Source organism: Xenopus laevis, chromosome 1L (genome assembly GCF_017654675.1).
Source record: "Xenopus laevis strain J_2021 chromosome 1L, Xenopus_laevis_v10.1, whole genome shotgun sequence".
Classification (NCBI taxonomy): Eukaryota; Metazoa; Chordata; class Amphibia; order Anura; family Pipidae; genus Xenopus; species Xenopus laevis.
This window is the reverse complement of record NC_054371.1, coordinates 69,985,131-70,005,197: the sequence shown is the minus strand read 5'-3', so window position 1 is coordinate 70,005,197 and position 20,067 is coordinate 69,985,131. Positions and strand designations below refer to the sequence as shown.

General features: G+C 37.5%; 2 protein-coding genes across 2 annotated transcripts; one reads left to right on the top strand and one right to left on the bottom strand.

Annotated features, from left to right (window-relative positions):
* Window positions 1–379: 379 nt before the first annotated feature.
* Window positions 380–11,735, bottom strand: cetn4.L (centrin 4 L homeolog). The gene is given in 6 exon segments (NM_001096664.1): window positions 380–2,107; window positions 2,175–3,720; window positions 5,224–5,361; window positions 5,450–5,578; window positions 7,093–7,248; window positions 11,545–11,735. Coding segments are annotated over 5 exon segments (516 nt in total). The 5' UTR covers window positions 11,548–11,735; the 3' UTR covers window positions 380–2,107; window positions 2,175–3,630.
* A 105-nt stretch (window positions 11,736–11,840) lies between these two features.
* On the top strand, window positions 11,841–17,320 carry bbs12.L (Bardet-Biedl syndrome 12 L homeolog). Its single transcript, NM_001099878.1, is given in 2 exon segments — window positions 11,841–11,973; window positions 15,061–17,320. A coding segment is annotated over 1 exon segment (2,022 nt). The 5' UTR covers window positions 11,841–11,973; window positions 15,061–15,090; the 3' UTR covers window positions 17,113–17,320.
* The last annotated feature ends 2,747 nt before the right edge of the window (window positions 17,321–20,067 follow it).

Below are 20,067 nucleotides of genomic sequence, written 5' to 3'. Positions count from 1 at the left end.
ATTTATATAGCGCCAACATATTGCGTAGCACTGTATTTTATTTTATTGATAGGGAATCAATTATCCGGAAATCTGTTATCCAGAAAGCTCCAAATTATAGGATGGCCATCTCTCATAGACTGCATTTTATCCAAATAATTAAAAAAAAAAAAAAAGATTTCCCTTTTCTCTGTAATAAAAAAAACAGTACATTGTACTTAATCCAAGATGTAATGAATCCTTATTGATAGTAAAACAAACCTATTGGGTTTAGTTAATGTTTAAATGTTTTTAGCAGGCTTAAGTTATAAAGATCCAAATTATGCAAAGATCCCTTATACCGAATTTTGGATAATAGGTCCCATACCTGTATCAGAAAGGGATCTGGTGACGCCATTGATAATACATATAAAAAATTGTTTTATTATCCTTAAACTAACAATAAACATATTCACTCCAACATTAATAAGGTAAAACATTAGTAATTGCAACAGTTGCTGTAAACCGCTTTGGGAACACAGCAATCAGAAATCAAAATAATAAACAACAAATAAACAAGGACACATTTGTCTTGGTACAGTTGCACAAAGCAAAAACAGTAAGCTTTTTTGGTCTAGTGGAGCTCAGATGCCTGAGGGAAGGGGTGAGTTTTATGGTTGTCAAATATGATAACTTTAAAAAATCGTCTGCCCTCCATTTTATAGGTTCTTCTGTAACATTATGGGCAAATGTTTAATGTGATTGAATCAGAAACAAAGGTCTAATATACATAAGCAAGGGGTAAACAACTAGTTTACTGCAGACCCAAATGCTTGGCCTGCAAATGAAAAGAAAACATGTTTCCATGCAAAATGAAACTCAAAAGCCAGTTTATTCTAGGGGTTACTAGATCAGGTCAAACATTTGCCCTGTTACACAATAACTGTTTAAGTGTTCCAAAAAAAACCCTACAAATTTAGAAAATAACATTTTGATTGCACAGCAGTAGACTACACACCAACTTTCCATAAAAGAAAAAAAGGGCATAATATTAATATTGTTTGTTTTTATATATCATGCTAATATCCAACATGTACATACACTTATAGATACGTAATATGCTCCCATTATTTTAGGTTTTCTTGTGGAAAAAATGGTCTGTTGAGTAACATACAGTACAACAGTGTTTGCGTTTAGTTTTAACAAAGCTGCTTGATGTATTATTTTCAAGTATAGGTTTGGATTTGTCTGAAGACAAAGATCAACCAAATAGAAGTTGAAAACAGCAATCAATCTGGTCTTCACTTTTATTTTCCTACTTGTTCAAAGTCAATTGCTGACTGGATGCTACTGGCAAGTTTACAAGTGCAATTTAGCGTTTACATTCATAAATCATAGTATTTGGTATGCTTCTGCAGGCCTCATTTATGTTAGGGATTAGTGATGGGTGAATTTATTCGCCAGGCGCGAATTCACAGCAAATTTGCGCGATTCGCCGCCAGCGAATAAATTTGCAAAACGCCCGCAAAAATTCGCGCCGTTTTGCGAATTTTTCGGCGAAGCGAAATGGCGCAAATTCGCCCATCACTAGGGATGCACCAAATCCACTATTTGGGATTCGGCCGAATCCCCGAATCCTTCATGAAAGATTCGGCCGAATACCAAACTGAATCCGAACCCAAATTTGCATTTGTAATTTAGGGGTAGGAAAGGAAAAAGTGGAAAAAACCATTCTTTTGTGATGAAAAGTCATGTGATTTTCCTACCCGCCTCTAATTTACATATGCAAATTAGGATTCGGATTGGCCAGGCACAAGGATTAGGCCGAATCTGAATCCTGCTGAAAAAGGCAGAATCCCGAACCGAATCCTGGATTCGGCGCATCCCTAATTTATGTAATGGAATTAAGTTCCAAATGCAGTTTATAGTGACACAAGATTCCCCAATACAACAAATCTTTACAGATAAGGTCAAGGTAAGGATAAGGTCAAACAAAACAAAAATGTGGCCTCAAAGCCATACAAAGAACCTAAACAAAGAGATCATACAGAAGTACTAAAGGTAAATCACCATTTTATGTTCTTTTTAAGGATAAGGGCGCACGTTAACAGTCAGGGAGATTTAGTCGCCCGGCGACAAATCACCTCTTCTCCAGGCGGCTAATCTCCCGAAAAGCCTTTCCACCGGCAGAATCTAAATTGCCAACGGAAGGGCACTCAGAGCGTTTTGTTTTCCGAAGTCGCCTCACGAGGGAACTTTGGGCGACTTCGGAAAACAAAGTGCTCCGAGTGCCATCCTGCCGGCAATTTAGCCAGCAGGAAGGCTATTTGGGGAGATTAGTCGTCCGAAGAAGAGGTGATTGTTCACCAGGCAACTAAATCTTCCTCAAATCTTTTCATTTGTCTCTGCCCTTAAGGGGTTGTTCACTTTTAAAATAACTTTTAGCATGATATAGAGTTCAATTTCCTGAGGCAATTTTTTTTTATTTGTGGTTTTTAAGTTATTTAGCGTTCCATTCAACAATTGTCCTGTTTGTAATTTCAACAATCATGTTGCTAGGGTCCAAATTTCCCTAGCAACCCTATAGTTGTTGGAATAAGAGACTGGGATATGAATAGAAGAGTGTCTGAATAATAAAAAAGTAGCAATAACAATATTGCCTTACAGAGCATTTGTTTTTTTTTTTAGATGGGGTCAATGACCCCCATTTGAAAGCTGGAAAGAGCCAGAAGACAATTTTAAAAACTACAAAATAAAAAATTAAGGCCAATTAAAAAGTTGTTTAGATTTGTTCATTCTATAACATACTATAAGTTAACTTAAAGGTGAACCAACCCTTTAAGGCCATTAGAAGAAGGAAGACGATCGATCCATGGTGCTCACTGGAAGAATCCCCGGGTTGGTGCAGTTTTCTGCTGATAGGAACACCGGCCCAGAGTGTCAGGTAAGTAAATGCAATCACTTTAGGGTGCATAAGTTTTGACAAACCCAAGTAAAAAGTATTTACTTCTCCTTTAAGACTGTGGCTACATGTGTGTTGATGCAAGATGGTTTTTGATTGAACTAAAACATTGCTTCTATGGGAGCACATTTGTTTCTTTACAACTTAAGTAAGGCATTCTAAAGTTTTAGGAACAATGTTGTACCTGTGTTACATTGGAGATACTCCTCTCATGCCTAAACAAAAGAAAACGATTTATAAACAAACCACTGAACCTTTGTAAAACATTCCAATGCATTCCTACCACACTGACAACTCAAAATATTTTTATCAGTGGCTAAATGTGTTCGCTGCTGGTTAAGAATGTTGTAACTCTCTTGGTAGGCACTAGGCATACCCTCATTCCTCACAAATTCTCATTTAATAAATAAACATCCTGCTCATTCCCTTTGCCAAAGTCACAAAACTTCTGGCATATCAAACTGTATTTCACCACAGTAACCACGAATCATATAATTGGTTGCACAAGGGAAACAGTCCCTCAAACACATTCATCAGCACGGTTTCACACAGATGATATAGATGTTTTAAGGCATTTTTTTATGAAATTAAATAACACAGGAAAATATAAACATTTTGAATGTAGAATTAATCTGAGGTAAAAAAAAACAAGAAAAAAAACAAAGTTTAACAAAAAAAAGCCATAAAGTCTAATATGTTCATGTTGTCATTTAGCAAAGGCTTGTCTTTCTCATAATTCTAAGAAACTCTTGTTCATTGATTTCACCATCTCCATCGCGATCGGCTTCATCAATCATTTCCTACAAAAACACAAAAGTTTAAAAAGTGGGTGTTCCAAAAAGAAATATATATCCTAGAATAAACATGAATATTAATTTAACTGTACAACATTATTATAATTCAGCTCCCTGCGGTATCTTTATAATAACACCATCTGTGACACTGCAGCTGAACCCCTATAATAGCCATTTCTTACACAGTTATGCATTTGCAAAATGCAAGTTTGAGCAGGGCTGTGGAGTTGGTACATAAACCCTTTGACTCCTCATATACGGTTACCTCTGATGCAGACTCCTCTGTTTTTACAGGAACAGTAACACCAAAAACTTTAAGTGTATGAAAGTAATTAAAATATAATGTACTGTTGCTCTGCACTGGTAAAACGTGTTTGCTACAGAAAGACTACTATAGTTTATATAAACAATCAGCTGTGTAGCCACGGGGGCAGCAATTCAAGCTGGAAAAAAGGAGAAAAAGCACAGGTTACATAGCATGTAACAGATAAGCCCAGTCCAATACTATGGTGTTTTATCTGTTATGTAACCTGTGGAAACACACAGCTTTTACCAATGCATGCTAACAGTATATTACATGTTAATTACTTTACGCTTTCATTTTTTGGTGTCACTGTTCCTTAAATATACCAATAAACCACATCCGTCTGTAATTCTAAAACAAAATCAAAGTTTAACTACATAAACAATTGGAAACCCTAAAACAACATATATTAATTGATAATATATTGGATTGAACTCCAAAAATAGATGTAGTAAAAAAATCTTTTTATTAGAGCAAAAGCATCACTACTAAGCCCTTTGCTGTCAAGTTTTTGCTCTAATAAAATTACTTTTTTTACTACATCTATTTTTGGGTTACAATCCAGTTTGTGCCAACCCATTTATGATTATCTGCTATATTGCCTTCCTTAGCTGAAGGTTTAGGGTTTGTGCACCTGGATCCCCTGCTTGTTTGGGTAAGTCAACCCCAACATTACTGCTTATTGCATTGACACTGAACATTTATATATATATATATATATATATATATATATATATATATATATATATATATATATATATATATATATATATATATATATATATATATATATATATATATATAAATTGAACCTGGCATATAGCTGTAGAATAACTTAAATATAATCCAAAATTAACTAGTATTGTTCTTAGAAACAGAATTTCTTCTGCCATATCCTCCTACATGGAAGTTTTTAAATCAGATTTGATTATTTTCAGTGCTTGTACTTAAAGTTATTAGGAGTTGGAATATATTCTGACTCCAGATACCCAAAATTGCTTCCGACTCCACAGCTCTGGGTTTGAGCACACCTAAATGTGTAAGCTAACGGATTCCATTTTATTCACTAACATCTAAATCGGCTTTTTAGGACAGCTGCTTGTCCAATTCACAAACAAGCACGTAGAAAGATTTAAAACTGTATACAAAAAAGTTCATATTGACACCCATGTATAAAATCTCCTAGTAGTTTATAGCGAATTTACCTGTAGCTCTTCATCTGTAAGGTTTTCTCCCAATTCCTTGGCTACCCTTTTCAGATTTTTGAAAGAGATTTTGCCAGTATTGTCATCATCAAATAGACGAAAAGCCTTCATAATTTCCTCTTTTGAGTCTTTTTCACTCTGATACATATAAGAAGAGGTAATTAATGGTCACATTACTAAATCATTTGCAGAATAATTGTATGCAAACCACTACAAGATTTCTTACCATTTTTTGAGTCATGAGAGACAGAAAGTCCTCAAAGTCAATAATTCCAGAACCATCTTTGTCAATGTCAGATATAATTTTTTTCATTTCCTCTTTTTTTGGCTCAAATCCCAAAGCCCGCATAGCCACCTGTCAAATATTAACATATTTAAAATTTTCTGACTGGCATTTATGAAATACATATTATGGCACCGTTTATAGTATACACAGAACATGCCAGGCAATAAATCTGAAATTGGACAAAACATTCATTCATATTGGTACGTTTATGGTAGAGTCCTGTGTGGAACCAATTCGACCCACAACTGCCTTATCCGCAACCTGTTGACCACCATCAAACAGGAAGTGATGTTGCTGTAAACCGGAAGTGACGTCATCAAACGTGGGTGGGGACAGAAACACGTTTTGTAAAATTTTAAAGGGACTAAAATATAGACAATGTAACATAAGATAAGAAATTTAGATGAGACCCCCAACCTGCATCTATACCCACACCTGAAAATCCAACCGTCTTTTCACAGGGTACCCACTTTTTTTGCAGGTAACCCACATACTAGACCCGCTATAGGACTCTAATGTATGGACAATATCAGATGTGATACCTTCAAGAGAATAAAAATGCGCCTTTTATGGTCAAAACAGATTCTGCTTTTTACTTTTAATCAAGTGTTTATATGGTAAAAGTAATGAATCCCTTTGAAAATCATTCCATCCACAATAAGATGGTAAGTTTTGCCCTTGTACAGTAAAACAGAAGAAACTGCACAGCCCACTGCTGATAAAAAGTTTTTATCAAAAACTGATGACCCATTTTAATTTATAAGAGGTCTCTAAGGGGCAAATTTACTTATGGTCGAATATCGATCGAACGATTTTTCTTCGACCAAAAAAAGATTGCAAAGCCTATGGGGACCTTCCCCATAGGCTAACATTGACTTCGGTAGGTTTTAGAAGTTTTTTTTTTAAAGAGACAGTAGTACTTCGACTATCAAATGGTCGAATAGTCGAACGATTTTTAGTTCGAAACGTTCGATTCAAAGTCGTAGTCGAAGTAGCCCATTCGATGGTCGAAGTATTCAAAAAAAACATTCGAAATTCGAAGTTTTTTTTATTCTATTCCTTCACTCGAGCTAAGTAAATGGGACCCTAAATGTTGTTACTGTTTTGTAATACTGTCAGATAGAAGGGCAGACATCTGGTTTCAGAAAAGAACATTTTTCATGTTTGAAAACATCATAAGATGTACTATAAGATGAAAGCTGGAGAATTCTGCTAAATATATAAGAGCTAAATGTATAATAATGAATTAAAAATTAATCACTGCAGACTGCAATTCTTTTAGTTTCTCAACATGTTTGCTCTTAAAGCAACATGGTTGAATCAGAAATTAAAGTGGCCATATACTTGTGTTACTGATCAGTCCTTATGGTGTATTGTTTATCTCCACAATATATGCACTAATAAAAGGCCGCAGGTCTAAAAACCTGTGTAGCTCTCCTGTACATAAATCTGATGATGTTGAAGAGGATTTCAACTATTGGTGGCCACAAAGAGTTGTAGTTCAGAAAAGCTACATAATCTGCACATTTACTATATTCTCGAGTATATCTATGTATATTAGCTCAGTTTTATAAATAACTTACCTTTAGTTCCTTGACATCAATTGTCCCAGTTCCATCAGTATCAAACAAATCGAATGCTTCACGGATTTCCTTTTTTTGTTCTTCTGTCAGGTCAGGTTTTGCTCCTGTTCTCCTACGCTGAGTTGCACCCAACCCTGGTTTACGCAGAACAGAGGCCTGAAGAGAGGTTGGCAGGGAACTGGATTAGTTGGTGTTATGTTTGTTTTACTTATATATAAATACTTGTCTTCGGAACCATAATAGAACTAAAGTCTTATAACCCAAAATACACAAAACATAGGGTTCTCTAACTTGCGTATGAAACTCCTGTTAACACTTGTTGATTTATTTATCACACATAAATATGTTGTGAAAGTTAGGCTTCATTTCCCTTTTCAGAAACCAAAAATATCAAATCTATCATTTAATTACAAATCTGGTCAACCTGGAATCTGGAATGTCCAGGATCAGTTATCCGGAAAGCTCCAAATTATGAGAAGGTCATCTCTCATAGTCTCCAAATACATGAAACTTCAAATACTTGAAACTTAAAGCAGTACCTTGTATTTGATCCCAACTAAAATTGTATTAATCCTTAGTGCAGGGCCGCCATCAGGGGGGACAAGGGGGAGTGTTGTCCTGGGCCTGGAGGGTATTAGATCTGCTTTTAGTGAGCTGCCGACTTTGGAATGGTGGGCGGGAGCATAGGTGACTGCATCATAAGGCCTGTAACAGCATTCTCTTCCCTTATTGGTCACAGATGTTTAAATCCCGGTTGACCTGCTCAGGAATTGGATTGCTGAGATTTGAACTTCCCCTCCAGCTCATCTAATCCCCATACCACTTTACCGGGACTTAAACTTTTTTTTAACATGTGGGGGACCCTAGCCACCAATTGTACTTTTATGGGCGGGCACTGACCAACACTTTTTTTTTTTAATAACGCAAGGGCTCTGGCCATCAATGTTTTTTTGTTTTCACTGTGGCTGGACCTGTGGGTGGGCGGTGGTCAGAAAATTTTGTGGTACAGGCCTCATTATTTCTAATGGCAGCCCTGCCTTAAAGGAGGCTAACAATATCAGTGAGTATATCTAATGTTTGAATTATTTTAAGTAATGAGAAGATATGGAGATCCAATTTATAGAAAGATCCCTTATCAGGAAAACCCTAGGCCCTGAGCATTCTGGGTAACAGGTCCTATACTATTTAAAAAAATGAAACAGAGCTTGATACATTTTGCCAGAGGGACTTTCTATTCACTCTTATAGGATTTTTAGGGGCATATTTATCAAAGGGTCATATGAGTGAACAGAAACCAATGACATTTCCCTCTTGCGAAGTGTTTAGCTCTGCTGCCTGGTTCAGTTTAAGTCTTATCTAGTGTCCAAGACTGACAGCACTCTGCAAAACTGCCATAACAATAACGGAGGGCTGTGTCTATTCATAATGATTTAGAAAATAAGATCGCCACACATGTTGCTTCAGGGTGTCCAGAATATCAATTCTAACAAAATGAGATGCCTATTGAAGAAAGCATTTTCTACAACAGTGATTACACATATATATATCAATTCGCCTACAGTACAACCAGCAAGGCAGGTAGCGCTGATCTACAAATGTATGGGTTCACTGTACAAGTATAGGGTCAAACCTCAGAATAATCATACAAGTAATGGATCAGATAGGTCAATCAGGTCTAGTTAGTCAACTCAAACTAATAGACTATCCTTTTTTTTCCCTCTACTTATTACTTGAATTATATTTCTAAATAATTTTGTCAGTTTGAATATATGTAGAATGTATTTCTTATTTGTATCTGTAAACATAGCAACATCTTAAAGGGGTAGTTCGCCTTTAAGTTAACATTTATTATGTTATAGAATGGCTGATTCAAAGCAGCTTTTCGATTGGTCTTCATTCTTTTTTATAGTTTTTTTTTTAAAATTATTTTCCTTTTTCTTCTGACTCTTTCCAGCTTTCAAATGGGGGTCACTGACCAATCTAAAAAAACATATTCTCTGTACGACTATACAGTTATTGGTATTGCTACTTTGTATGACTCATCTTTCTATTCAGGCCCTTCCCTATTCATATTCCAGTCTCTCATTCAAATCAATGCATGGTTGCTAGGGTAATTTAGATTCTAGCAACCAGATTGATGAAATTGCAAACTGGTGAGGTGCTGAATAAAAAGCTAAAGAACTCAAAAATCAAAAATAATAAACGATAAAAACGAATTGCAAATTGTCTCAGAATATCACTCTCTACATCAAACTAAAAGTTAACCAACCCCTTGAACCCATTTCCCTTGCATTCCACTACTAATGCAATGAAGCTGACCCCCACCTGAGTCTCTCTTCTTCATGACGGGTGCGCATGCACAGTAAAAGTGAGTGAAAAGTCAAGCTTTAAGCAAAAAGCCGTCTTTTTCACACTGTTGTTTTCCGACACCTCCCAGTGATTTGAACAATCCTTCTCCTTTACATTATTTCAAGCATTGAACAAGTATTTCTGTGCTTCACTTTTGATTCCAGTGAAAAAAAATGAAGCCTCAATGACTTGACAATATCTGTATGTAACATAACGGCAACATGACATGGAAATTAGCATTGTCACTGTTGAATTATCTTGTGACTATTATTAAATGATTTGATGAGTTTGTTTCTTTCAATATGCAAAAAGAAAAAAAAACTTGGTACAGTTCCCTCTTCAGACAGCATCCAGGTAGTGTTTAGGGTTTTCGGTAAGTGTTTGGTTGCAGATATTGTTGCTAAATACAGTGCAGCCCATACCAATATACAGTTTTGGTACTACCTTTAAAGGAGAAACAAACCCTTTATTAAAAAAAACCCTACCCCACATAGACCCCCCTCACTCTAGCTGCTACCCCAGGTAAATGCCCCTAATTTTTTACTTCAGTGCAGATTCAGGGATCGGAAGGTCACGGCAGCCATCTTCCTGGTCTTCGATAATCTGAGAATGAGATCGGCAGAGCAGTGCATACGCATTTGGAGCAATTTCCCGGCTTGTGACAAATGCGCAGAAATGGACGGAAATTGCCGAAGCGCTGGAAGAAGACACGAAGCGCTGGAAGATGGCTGCCATGAACTTCGATCCCTGAATCTGCACCGAGGGGCAGTGTCGGACTGGCCCACAGGGATACCAGGAAAACTCCCGGTAAGCCCAGGTGTCAGTGGGCCCTCCTGCTTCTAAATATTTGGCTTATTTCATGGCCAATCCCTATTTCTATGAGTATAAAGAGGCTAAATAGATGGAATAATAGGTTATAGTATGTAAAGAAAAGAGACTAGGAGAATAGAGATTGAGTGAGGGGAGGAAGAAAATAATACTTTGTGTGGGCCCCTGGTCTAAAGGTTTTTGGGTGGGCCCCCGGTCTAAGGGTTTTTGGTGGGCCCCTGGGGTCCCAGTCCGACACTGCTGAGGGGTAAGTAAAGAGTTAGGGGCATTTGCCAGGGGTATCAGCTAGGCTGGGGGGAGGAGGGAGGGGGGGTCTATGTGGGGTAGGGTTTTTTTAATAAGGGGGTTGTTTCTCCTTTAAATCACTCAATTTATACAAGAATACAAATTGCCAATGTGCAATTTGCAAAATTTGTCATGGTAAAAAGTGTCATGGTAAATGTCAACAGTGAAATTTCCCCAAACTATGTGGACTGACTCGGGGGGTAACTTCATAGCACTCATAGTGAATAAGGTTGCCTCCTGGTCAGTTGCATGATAGCAATAGGGAAAAACCATAAAAACATAGGATGGCCGGTATTTTTTTTCTAGAAAAGGTGCCAACCCTAGTGGTGAAATACAGGGGCAATGTGTTTTGCTGTTGCTATGGGTAACAGGATCTGACACATGAGGAGGAGAAATGTGTGCAACTTGCAATATTTGGCGCAGTTGTGAGGTAGATTTCAACAGTGGAATTTCACTAAACTGACTCAGGCAGAGGGTCAACTTCACAGCACTAGTAGTGGAATGCACGGGAAATCTATCCAGTTGTTGCTATTGGTTACAGAACTGGCTACATGGTTAGTATAGCTTGTACAATATGAATGCAAAATGCAACTAATACAATGAAAATTCTAAATATACTCAAACTGACATATAGAAATATAATTCAAGTAATACATGTTAAATAAAGGGGGGGGGGAAAGATATTCTGGAAACCAGTGGGCTCTGATTGTTCCAGTCTGACAGCACATTCACGCGATACAGCGGCAAGTGGAATTAGTCGCAGGCAGGCGCAGCATTGCTTCATCAACACGCAATACTCGCGACAATATGCAGCAAAATAGCGCACGGCGGGTTTTCCTCATCTGGCGAAAAGAAAGCCCCAGCTGTCGTAAAACTATAACGAAGGACTGGTATAATAAACCTCACTTGCCTGTCTGTCTGTGACTGGCGTAAATAAGCTACACATGCATTTAAAGCAGAACAGAGAAATACAATAGCAGCAGAACGTACCATTTTTTATCAGAGCAGCCCACCTACAGCACTCCAGCTCTCCTTCTTGTCACTTGTGTTTCTCAGTCGCTGTATCCACACCACCAACACACAATCACCCCCAGCTACCAGCCCAACCCACCAGTTCCTACTTAATCCAATCCCTGGCTTCTCCGTTGCTTTTCGGTCCCGCCCACACTCACGCGTCAATCCATTCCCCGCCACATTAGGCGCTCGACATCCCGCCGCACAAACCGAAAGTAGAAACTGCACTGCGTCTCCATAGCAACAGCAATGCCTTTGAGAAACCATTCCCCCTTTCCTCCGCTGCGTCTTGGGCCGCAGGCGCGTGGAGGATTATGGTATTTATGGTTTTTCCTCTAATACCAGGAGCCCAATGGCGGCCAGTACTACCCACAAGAACGGAGGCTGTCACTGTGCAACTGAGAGGTGAGTGAAGCAGATAGGGTGAAATGAGGTACAGAGATGTACAGAGATGCATTTTCATTTTGGTCTTTTTATGACTGCCCCCTAGGCACCGGACTCCAAACCCATGTGCAATCCACTTTGTATATGTACTCGTCAGGGAAAAGAGGGCTACCACGTACATATAAATATGTGTGTGTGTAAAATTACAGGTATGGGATTCGTTATGCAGAAACCCGTTATCCAGAAAGTTCCGAATTACGGAAAGGCCGTCTCCCATAGACTCCATTATAATCAAATAATCCAAAAGTTTTCTCTGTAGTAAGAAAACTGTTGCTTGTACTTGATCCCAACTAAGATATAATTAATCCTTATTGGAAGTAAAACCAGCCTATTGGGTTTATTTAATGTTTACATGATTTTCTAGTAGTCTTAAGGTGTGAAGAGCTAAATTACGGAAAGACCCGTTATCCGGAAAGCCCCAGGTCCCGATGATTCCGGATAATAGGTGCAATACCTATATATATAATACACAAAAGCTATGAATATCTTGTAAATTATATACTTATAAACGGTGAAATCTGATGTCATTTTTGTCACATGACTCACTGAAATTTGTGTATTATAATAAATAAAGTACCCCCAGTTGCAAAATATGAGGATATTAGAAGTTACCTTGAAGTTCCATGACCTGTATAAAAACACTCGGCCTTCAGCACAATTTATTCACATGAAAATGGAGTGTGGGTCCTTCTGAAATATATATATATAATATATAACTAATGACCTTTTAACCGCTAAAAGCCAACAATCATTTCTCACTACTAATACTGCTTGATCTCCCAGTTGCATTTGACACTGTAGATCACCCTCTCTCTCCTCCAGTCCCTCCATTCACTTAGCCTTAGTAACACAGCCCTGTCTTGGTTCTCTTCTTACATCACCAATCGTTCCTTCAGTGTCTCCTACAATGCAGTAGCATCTTCTCCCCTACCTCTTTCTGTTGGGGTTCCTCAAGGCTCTGTCCTGGGACCCTTACTATTCTCCCTCTATACTTCCTCAGCAAATTAATCAACTCTTATGGTTTCCACTACCACCTCTATGCTGACAATACTCAGATCTATTGCTCATCTCCTGATCTCAACCCATAACTCCTAACTCGCGTCTCCTGCCTGTCCACGATCTCTACCTGGATGTTGCACACTACCTTAAATTAAACCTCTCTAAAATTGAAATGGTTCTCTTTCCTCCAACTAACACCAGTAACATCCCGGAAGTATCCATCATAGCTAACCATTCCACGATCACCCCCTCTCCCCAGGCCTGGTGCCTCGGGGTTATCCTTGATTCTGCCCTGTCATTCACTCCTCATATCCAGTGACTTATTAAATCATGTCACTTCCACCTTTGGAACATATCCAAAATACGATCATTTATCACCCAAGATGCTGCCAAAATTCTTATTCACTCTCTCATCATATCGCGTCTAGACTACTGTAACTCTCTTTTAATTGGTCTCCCCCTCCAGAGACTGTCACCTCTCCAGTCCATAATGAACACTGCTGCGAGGCTCATATACCTCAGCAACTGCTCTCCTGTGCCTCGCCATTCTGTCAATCCCTGCACTGGCTTCCGTTACCTTTCAGAATCAAATTCAAATTAATGACCCTGACATTCAAAGCACTTCATAACTCTGCCCCATAACGCTGCTCTACTGACCTGCTACTTAACTCTTCTCTCATTACCTCCTCACATGCTCTCATTCAAGACTTTGCAAGGGCTGCACCCCTCCTCTGGAACTCTCTCCCACGGTCTGTCCAACTTTCTCCCAACCTTTCTGCTTTCAAGAAATCTCTTAAAATGTAGTTCTTTCAAGAAGCCTACCCTCACTCTGCTTAACTACCAAATGCAACACCACATACAGTACCACATTTCTCACCCACTTAATTCGATCTTGCCCACACCTTGTGTATTACTCCCTTCCCTTTAGATTGTATGCTCTTTCTGCATAGGGCCTTCCTCACCTTTTGTACCTGTATTGATTGTGGTGTATGTAACACCATATGTTCTATGTATATAATTAATTTGATTTAGTTGTATAATCACATTTATTTTACAGTGCTACACAATATGTTGGTGCTGTATAAATACACGTTAATAATAATAAAAATTATATATATATATATATATATATATATATATATATATATATATATATATATATATATATATATATATATATATATATATATATATATATATATATATATATTGACCCAAGCTAACTAGCTACAACTAGAAATACTCTACATTCCCTGGATATTATGGGATACACAAGCCTAGAAGCATCTTTTTTGCTGCCTTTTCAAATGATATTATATAACTAGGACAGCTAACGAGAATTAAATGTGATTATATTATAATCCTGTAATAAATACCCCATCATAAGAGGGAGGGAGTACAAGTGTGGGGGATCCATCTGTCTAATGCAGAGCACTCTAACTGCTGGTGCTGATAGGCATTCCCTTGTGTGCTTTCCTTTCATTTTTGATATCAATATTACCCTGGTATTCACAAATATTCATTCAACTATATGTCTCTCTGTTCTCATGCCAAAACACTGGTTACTTCTACTTGCTGGATAAGGTGCAAAGTGCAAAGCACATTGAATGAAATGGTACCCTGGAATTAATGCTTGCCTTGGGAACATGTTATTTAAGGGGCTTCATTTGTTAGTTGAACCCATGTAAGCAAGTGTCTTGCGTATAATGAATCATATGCTGATGCCACATTTTATACAACCGGTTGCTGAAAATAAAATGGCAAGCTGTAAATGCAACTTATGTTAAGTGGACACATTAGCATCAGCACATTGACAAATCACATACATGTTATTGTACACGCTGCTTAGCAGACGCATGCTATTTCACTGGAATTCTGGGGAAGAATGCTGCATTGTGAATAAAAAGCATGATAATTTGCATACATGCTTGTACATTGCTCTGTGTTCATAAATTAGCCCTATCAAGTACTTTCTCTTCGGCAAAACTCTTATATGAAATTACTCTGTTTAATATCATTAATATAATTAATATTTTTTTTTTTATACAGGTAATATTAACAAATCACCGATTGACTGATATGGCGATAAGAGGCCACAAGGGACTTCAGCAATTGTTAAGCATGGCAACATCTGTGAATTCTTTTATGGGGCCCATGAAATCATACAAGTTTATATTTGACCAAATTACTCATGAAAGTATATTGACTTCTTCTTCATTCCGACTTCTGGAAAATCTGGATCTCACTAGTGCCATTGGACAACTTCTTAATGAAACAATTCAGGCGCATCACAAAAGCTATAAAACTGGAACAACAACTCTGTTTTTCATGGTTGGGGCATGGAGCAGTGCTGTACAGGAATGTTTACACTTAGGGATCCCTGTATCGTTAATCGTTTCTGTTATGCTGGATGGATTAAATTCATGCATTGGGCATGTTCACTCTTTACAGGTATCTCTAGTATCCCAGGTAACTAGTGATTGCACAAATATCAAGACCAATGGCATAAATCATTCAAATTATTCAGCCTCAGGGGATCAGGGCAATTGTTCTTCAGAACTAGAAAACAATCCACTGCCTCGTGTTTCTAATATGAGGACAGCTTCTGAATTTCCTGTAGCGTTCCATAAAAAACCTTTACCGCTATGTACTGGTACAAATCTTTATAAAACTCAGAGGAGAAGGCTTTTTCACAGCAGGCACTTAGCTGAAGATTTAAGTTTTTTTCAGGATGTGCCTGAAAGGCCTCAAACAACTACATTAAATAATGAAACCCTGGATGGCTTGGCAAAAGGCTTGGCTCATGGCTACCAGCCAGTTATGAACCTTGTGAAAAATGCAGTGTGTCTACATTGTGCAGAAATTAAAGAAAACTCCTTAGACAAAAGCAGTTTCAACATCTCTAGACTTGAGACGTGTAGTTTACCAGGTTTGTCCGAAGAGCACACAACTGTATCTTTTGGATACACTACTTTAGTCCCAACTGAGAGTGCTGCTGTCATTACACATCTCAATGGAAAACCACTTCGAATCCTTCTTGTAGATGGTGAATTAACTGAAAGCCATCGTCATCTGGGCTTTAACAATCCAGACAATGTTAAAATGGTGTTTGAACATGCGGGCAATGAAAAACATAACTTAGAGGATTCTTGGATCAGTAGGGCATATGAAAAAATTATTCAAGCTAATATAAACTTGATTTTAGTAAGAGGCGATGTGTGCCCTTTTCTTCTAAAACAGTGCATTCATAGAAATATCCTTATTGTTACTCAAGTAAAGCAAAATATTCTGCAAGCGTTCAGTGAATGCACTGGCGCAGAACCTGTGACGTACCTAACTCAAATTAACTGCTGCTCTGTGGGCAATGAGGCCTTTGTCACGTTGTGCACTAGAGCAAACTCCATAATAGAAGTAAGTCAAAAAATAGTTATTTCTATCACAGCAAAGAAACTGAACCTGATAACAGCTACACTTAGTAGCAGAATACCATCTACAATGCAGTCCATAGAAGATCAGTTTTTGACGTGTGCATACAGGTTACATCATGCTCTTCAGGAAGGAAACGTGTTTTATGGAGGTGGGGCCATTGAACTTTTGTGTATTCACCACCTTCAGAAGCTCGTACAAGAATCTTCATCATCTTTCTATGCATATGACAATGCCCAGTTCCATTGCCTCTCGTCATGGATGACTGAAAGTGCTACTTTTTACAGAGCACCTATTATCGGCTGTCTTGCCAAAGGCTGGTACAAGTATATTTCTGTTCTTCTTTGCAACATGGGTGGATTCCTTTCAGAATTGGATGCTGTGACGTTTATAGAGAATGAACTTCAAAATATAAGCCACCACTCTTCACCTATTGACTATGTTCGTGATCAGTATTCCAAAAAAGATTTATTTAATGATGAAATGGGTATTTCCATCTCACACCACAGTTTACCAGTGTATGATAATGTTACACCAAAGCTGGAAGCATGGCGCAGAGCTTTGCATTTAGTTCTTACAGTGCTTCAGACGGATGCTGAAGTCATCACTAACTCCGCTACACAAAACCAGATACTTATGTCAGAGACTTCAAATGGAGAATATCTATTTCTATAGGCACATAAGACTTTGCTGGACTAGTATGAATCCATAATTTTAAGGACAGAATTACTTGATTTTCTATGTTTTAGAATATATTTTGAATTATAAGCATAGTATGCCTTCTATGTTTCAGAGTATATTTTTTGTTGAGAGCAGACACTGGTGCTTGTCAGGGGCTCCATTAAAGATTTTGCATCTTCTAGAATAGATACTACATACTTAAGATTGTCTGGAGACTGGCTTTTTTTAGTTTATTTAGACTGCCTCAATTATAATTAATAATATGAAATAAATCTAAACTGAATATTAACAGTAATCCCCTTGAACAACTTTTATTGACCATCTGCATCCAATAGCACACACAGGGGCACATTTATCAAGGGTCGAATATCGAATTAGAAGAATTTAGTGCAAATCCTTTGATCGATCGAAGTAAAAATAGTTCGATCGAAGGATTTTTCTTCGAACAAAAAATAAAGTGCCAGGGAAGGTCCCCATAGGCTAACATTGTACCTCGGTAGGTTTAAAGTGGCGAAGTATGTAGTCAAAGTATTTTTTAAAGAGACAGTACTTCGATTATCGAATAGTCGAACGATTTTTAGTTCGAATCGAAGTCGAAGGTCGTAGTAGCCTATTCGATGGTCGAAGTACCCAAAAAATTACTTCGAAATTCAAACTTTTTTTCACTCGAGCTTAGTAAATGTGCCCCACAGAGTTTTGTTGTCCGCAGAAAATCTGAAAATACTAAAATTGGGCATGTCATTTTTTCTGACCCAAACCTAACAGTCTTGATCAAGAATTGATCTGATTTTATTCATTCTGCTTAGGTTTTTATTTGACACCCACTGGGGAATATCTGCATTTGTGTGCAAGCTGTGGCCCTGTGATTTTCTACAATTGCCAGACAATTGCCAATACTAATAACGCCAAATTATTGGAAGGCCATCTCCCACAGAGTCCCTCTAATGATTTCCTTTTTTTCTGTAAAAATGAAACCGTACTTGATCCTACTAAGCTGCATTAATCCATATTGGCGGCAAAACAACCCTTTTCAATTTATTTAACGATTTAATGATCTTTAGCAGACTTAAATAGGACCTGTCACCCTAAGAAAATAATTTCACATACTTTTCTATTGTGTTTATCAAGCACAATATAAAAACAAAATTGTGCATCAATTTTAAATGAACTGTTAGTATTTTATAGCCATGGGCATATGCAAATAGGGGCAAGGGGGGCACTTCCTCACCCTGGAATTTTGTAAACCTCACGGCTCACAGTCTCCTATCTCAGATCATTGTTCCCACATTGCCCTTATCCTAGATGGCTGTTTAATTGCCCCACATTGCCTTGCTTGTCCTTGGTTCTTCTTAGTTACCCGGTGCTTGAGGAAAAAAAAAATCCAAGATGGCCATGGATTGCACAGTGGAAACAACTTTTACATGAACCAGGCAGAGGGAGGGAGGGAGAGGGAGAAGCAGTGTGGGAGCAGCAGGAAAGAAGAACTTTGGTATTGTTGTTCTGCCTCATTAAAACAACTGCCTGGTTGCTAGGGTAATGTGGACTCTAGCAACCAGATAGCTGCTGTAATCCCAAAGTGGAGAGCTGCTGAATGAAAAACACCATATAAAATTAAATCAATTGCTTATTTTCTCAGAATATCACTTTCTTCATCATATTAATCGGAATTTAAATGGTACTTGAGGGGATGTTTGTGAGTGTCCTGTAGTTTAACTACTATTAGAATGTCATATGCAAATCTGACACATTTTGTGGGGGACAGTTGTGGTTTTTACTTAGTATCCCAAATGAAAGTAGAAGCATATCTTTTTATTTCATAGAAGGAAAGAATACTAACAATAAGATATTAAAAGGAATTGTTATGTTCTGATCTGTTATGTTAGACATCCAGTCATTCCAGCCTTTATACATTACATTTTTGGCTAACTATATTAGATACATGTTTTACTTTGCACAGCCTATTTACCCAGTTTTTATTTTTACACTGAACTGTTCCTTTAAGAGATAGCAGATGGGTGTTTATGTATAATATAAAGCATCTTTATACATCTAAGTAAATCCTTTACAAAATAAAGGGCCAGATGTAATTCAGTGAGAAAAACAATATCTCATGGTTTATCATGTGAAAACTCATGGACAAGATTCAATTCAAGGAGAAAAACTTTTCCTCTAATTCACTTCCAGTTTTTTCCCCATAGACTTCAATAGAGTTTTCACGTGATAAACAGTGAGTTGGTTCACCTTTAACTTTTCAACTGGCCTTCATTATATTTTAATTATTTGCCTTCTTCATCTGACTATATCCAACTTTCAAATAAGGGTTGCTGACCCCATCTAAAAAATCAAATGCCCTGTAAGGCTAGAAATGAATTGATATTGCTACTTTGTATTACCCATCTTTCTATTAAAACACCTCCTATTCATATTCCAGTTTCTTATTCAAATCAGTGCATGGTTGCTAGAACAATTTGGACCCTAGCAACCAGATTGCTAAAATTGCAAACTGCTGAATAAAAAGCTAAATAACAAAGTCCACAAATGATAATAAATGAAAACCAATGGCATATTGTCTCAGAATATCTCTTTCTACATCATAATAAAAGTTAACTCAGAGGTGAACAACCCCTTTAATTGAATTGTGTCTCATTGAATCTTGCCAATAAACCTTTTTCTCACTTAACTGAATCTGGCCCATACTACACAGTTACACAATGCAAAAATATTGAATCGATGTTAAATATTGTGTTAATTCAACCATTAGAGGGCAGCCTTCTCAAAGTTTGATAGATTGTTTTGTCACTTTAGTCTGCTTTTGTTACAGTTTATGACTGTAGATAACATCCCACTATAATTATGGCTATGCTGTTTGTTTGAAAAACATACTTGTAGCCAAATGCAGACGAATTTTAAGCATTTTATCCTGAAGTACAGTATAAAAATAGGAGTGTA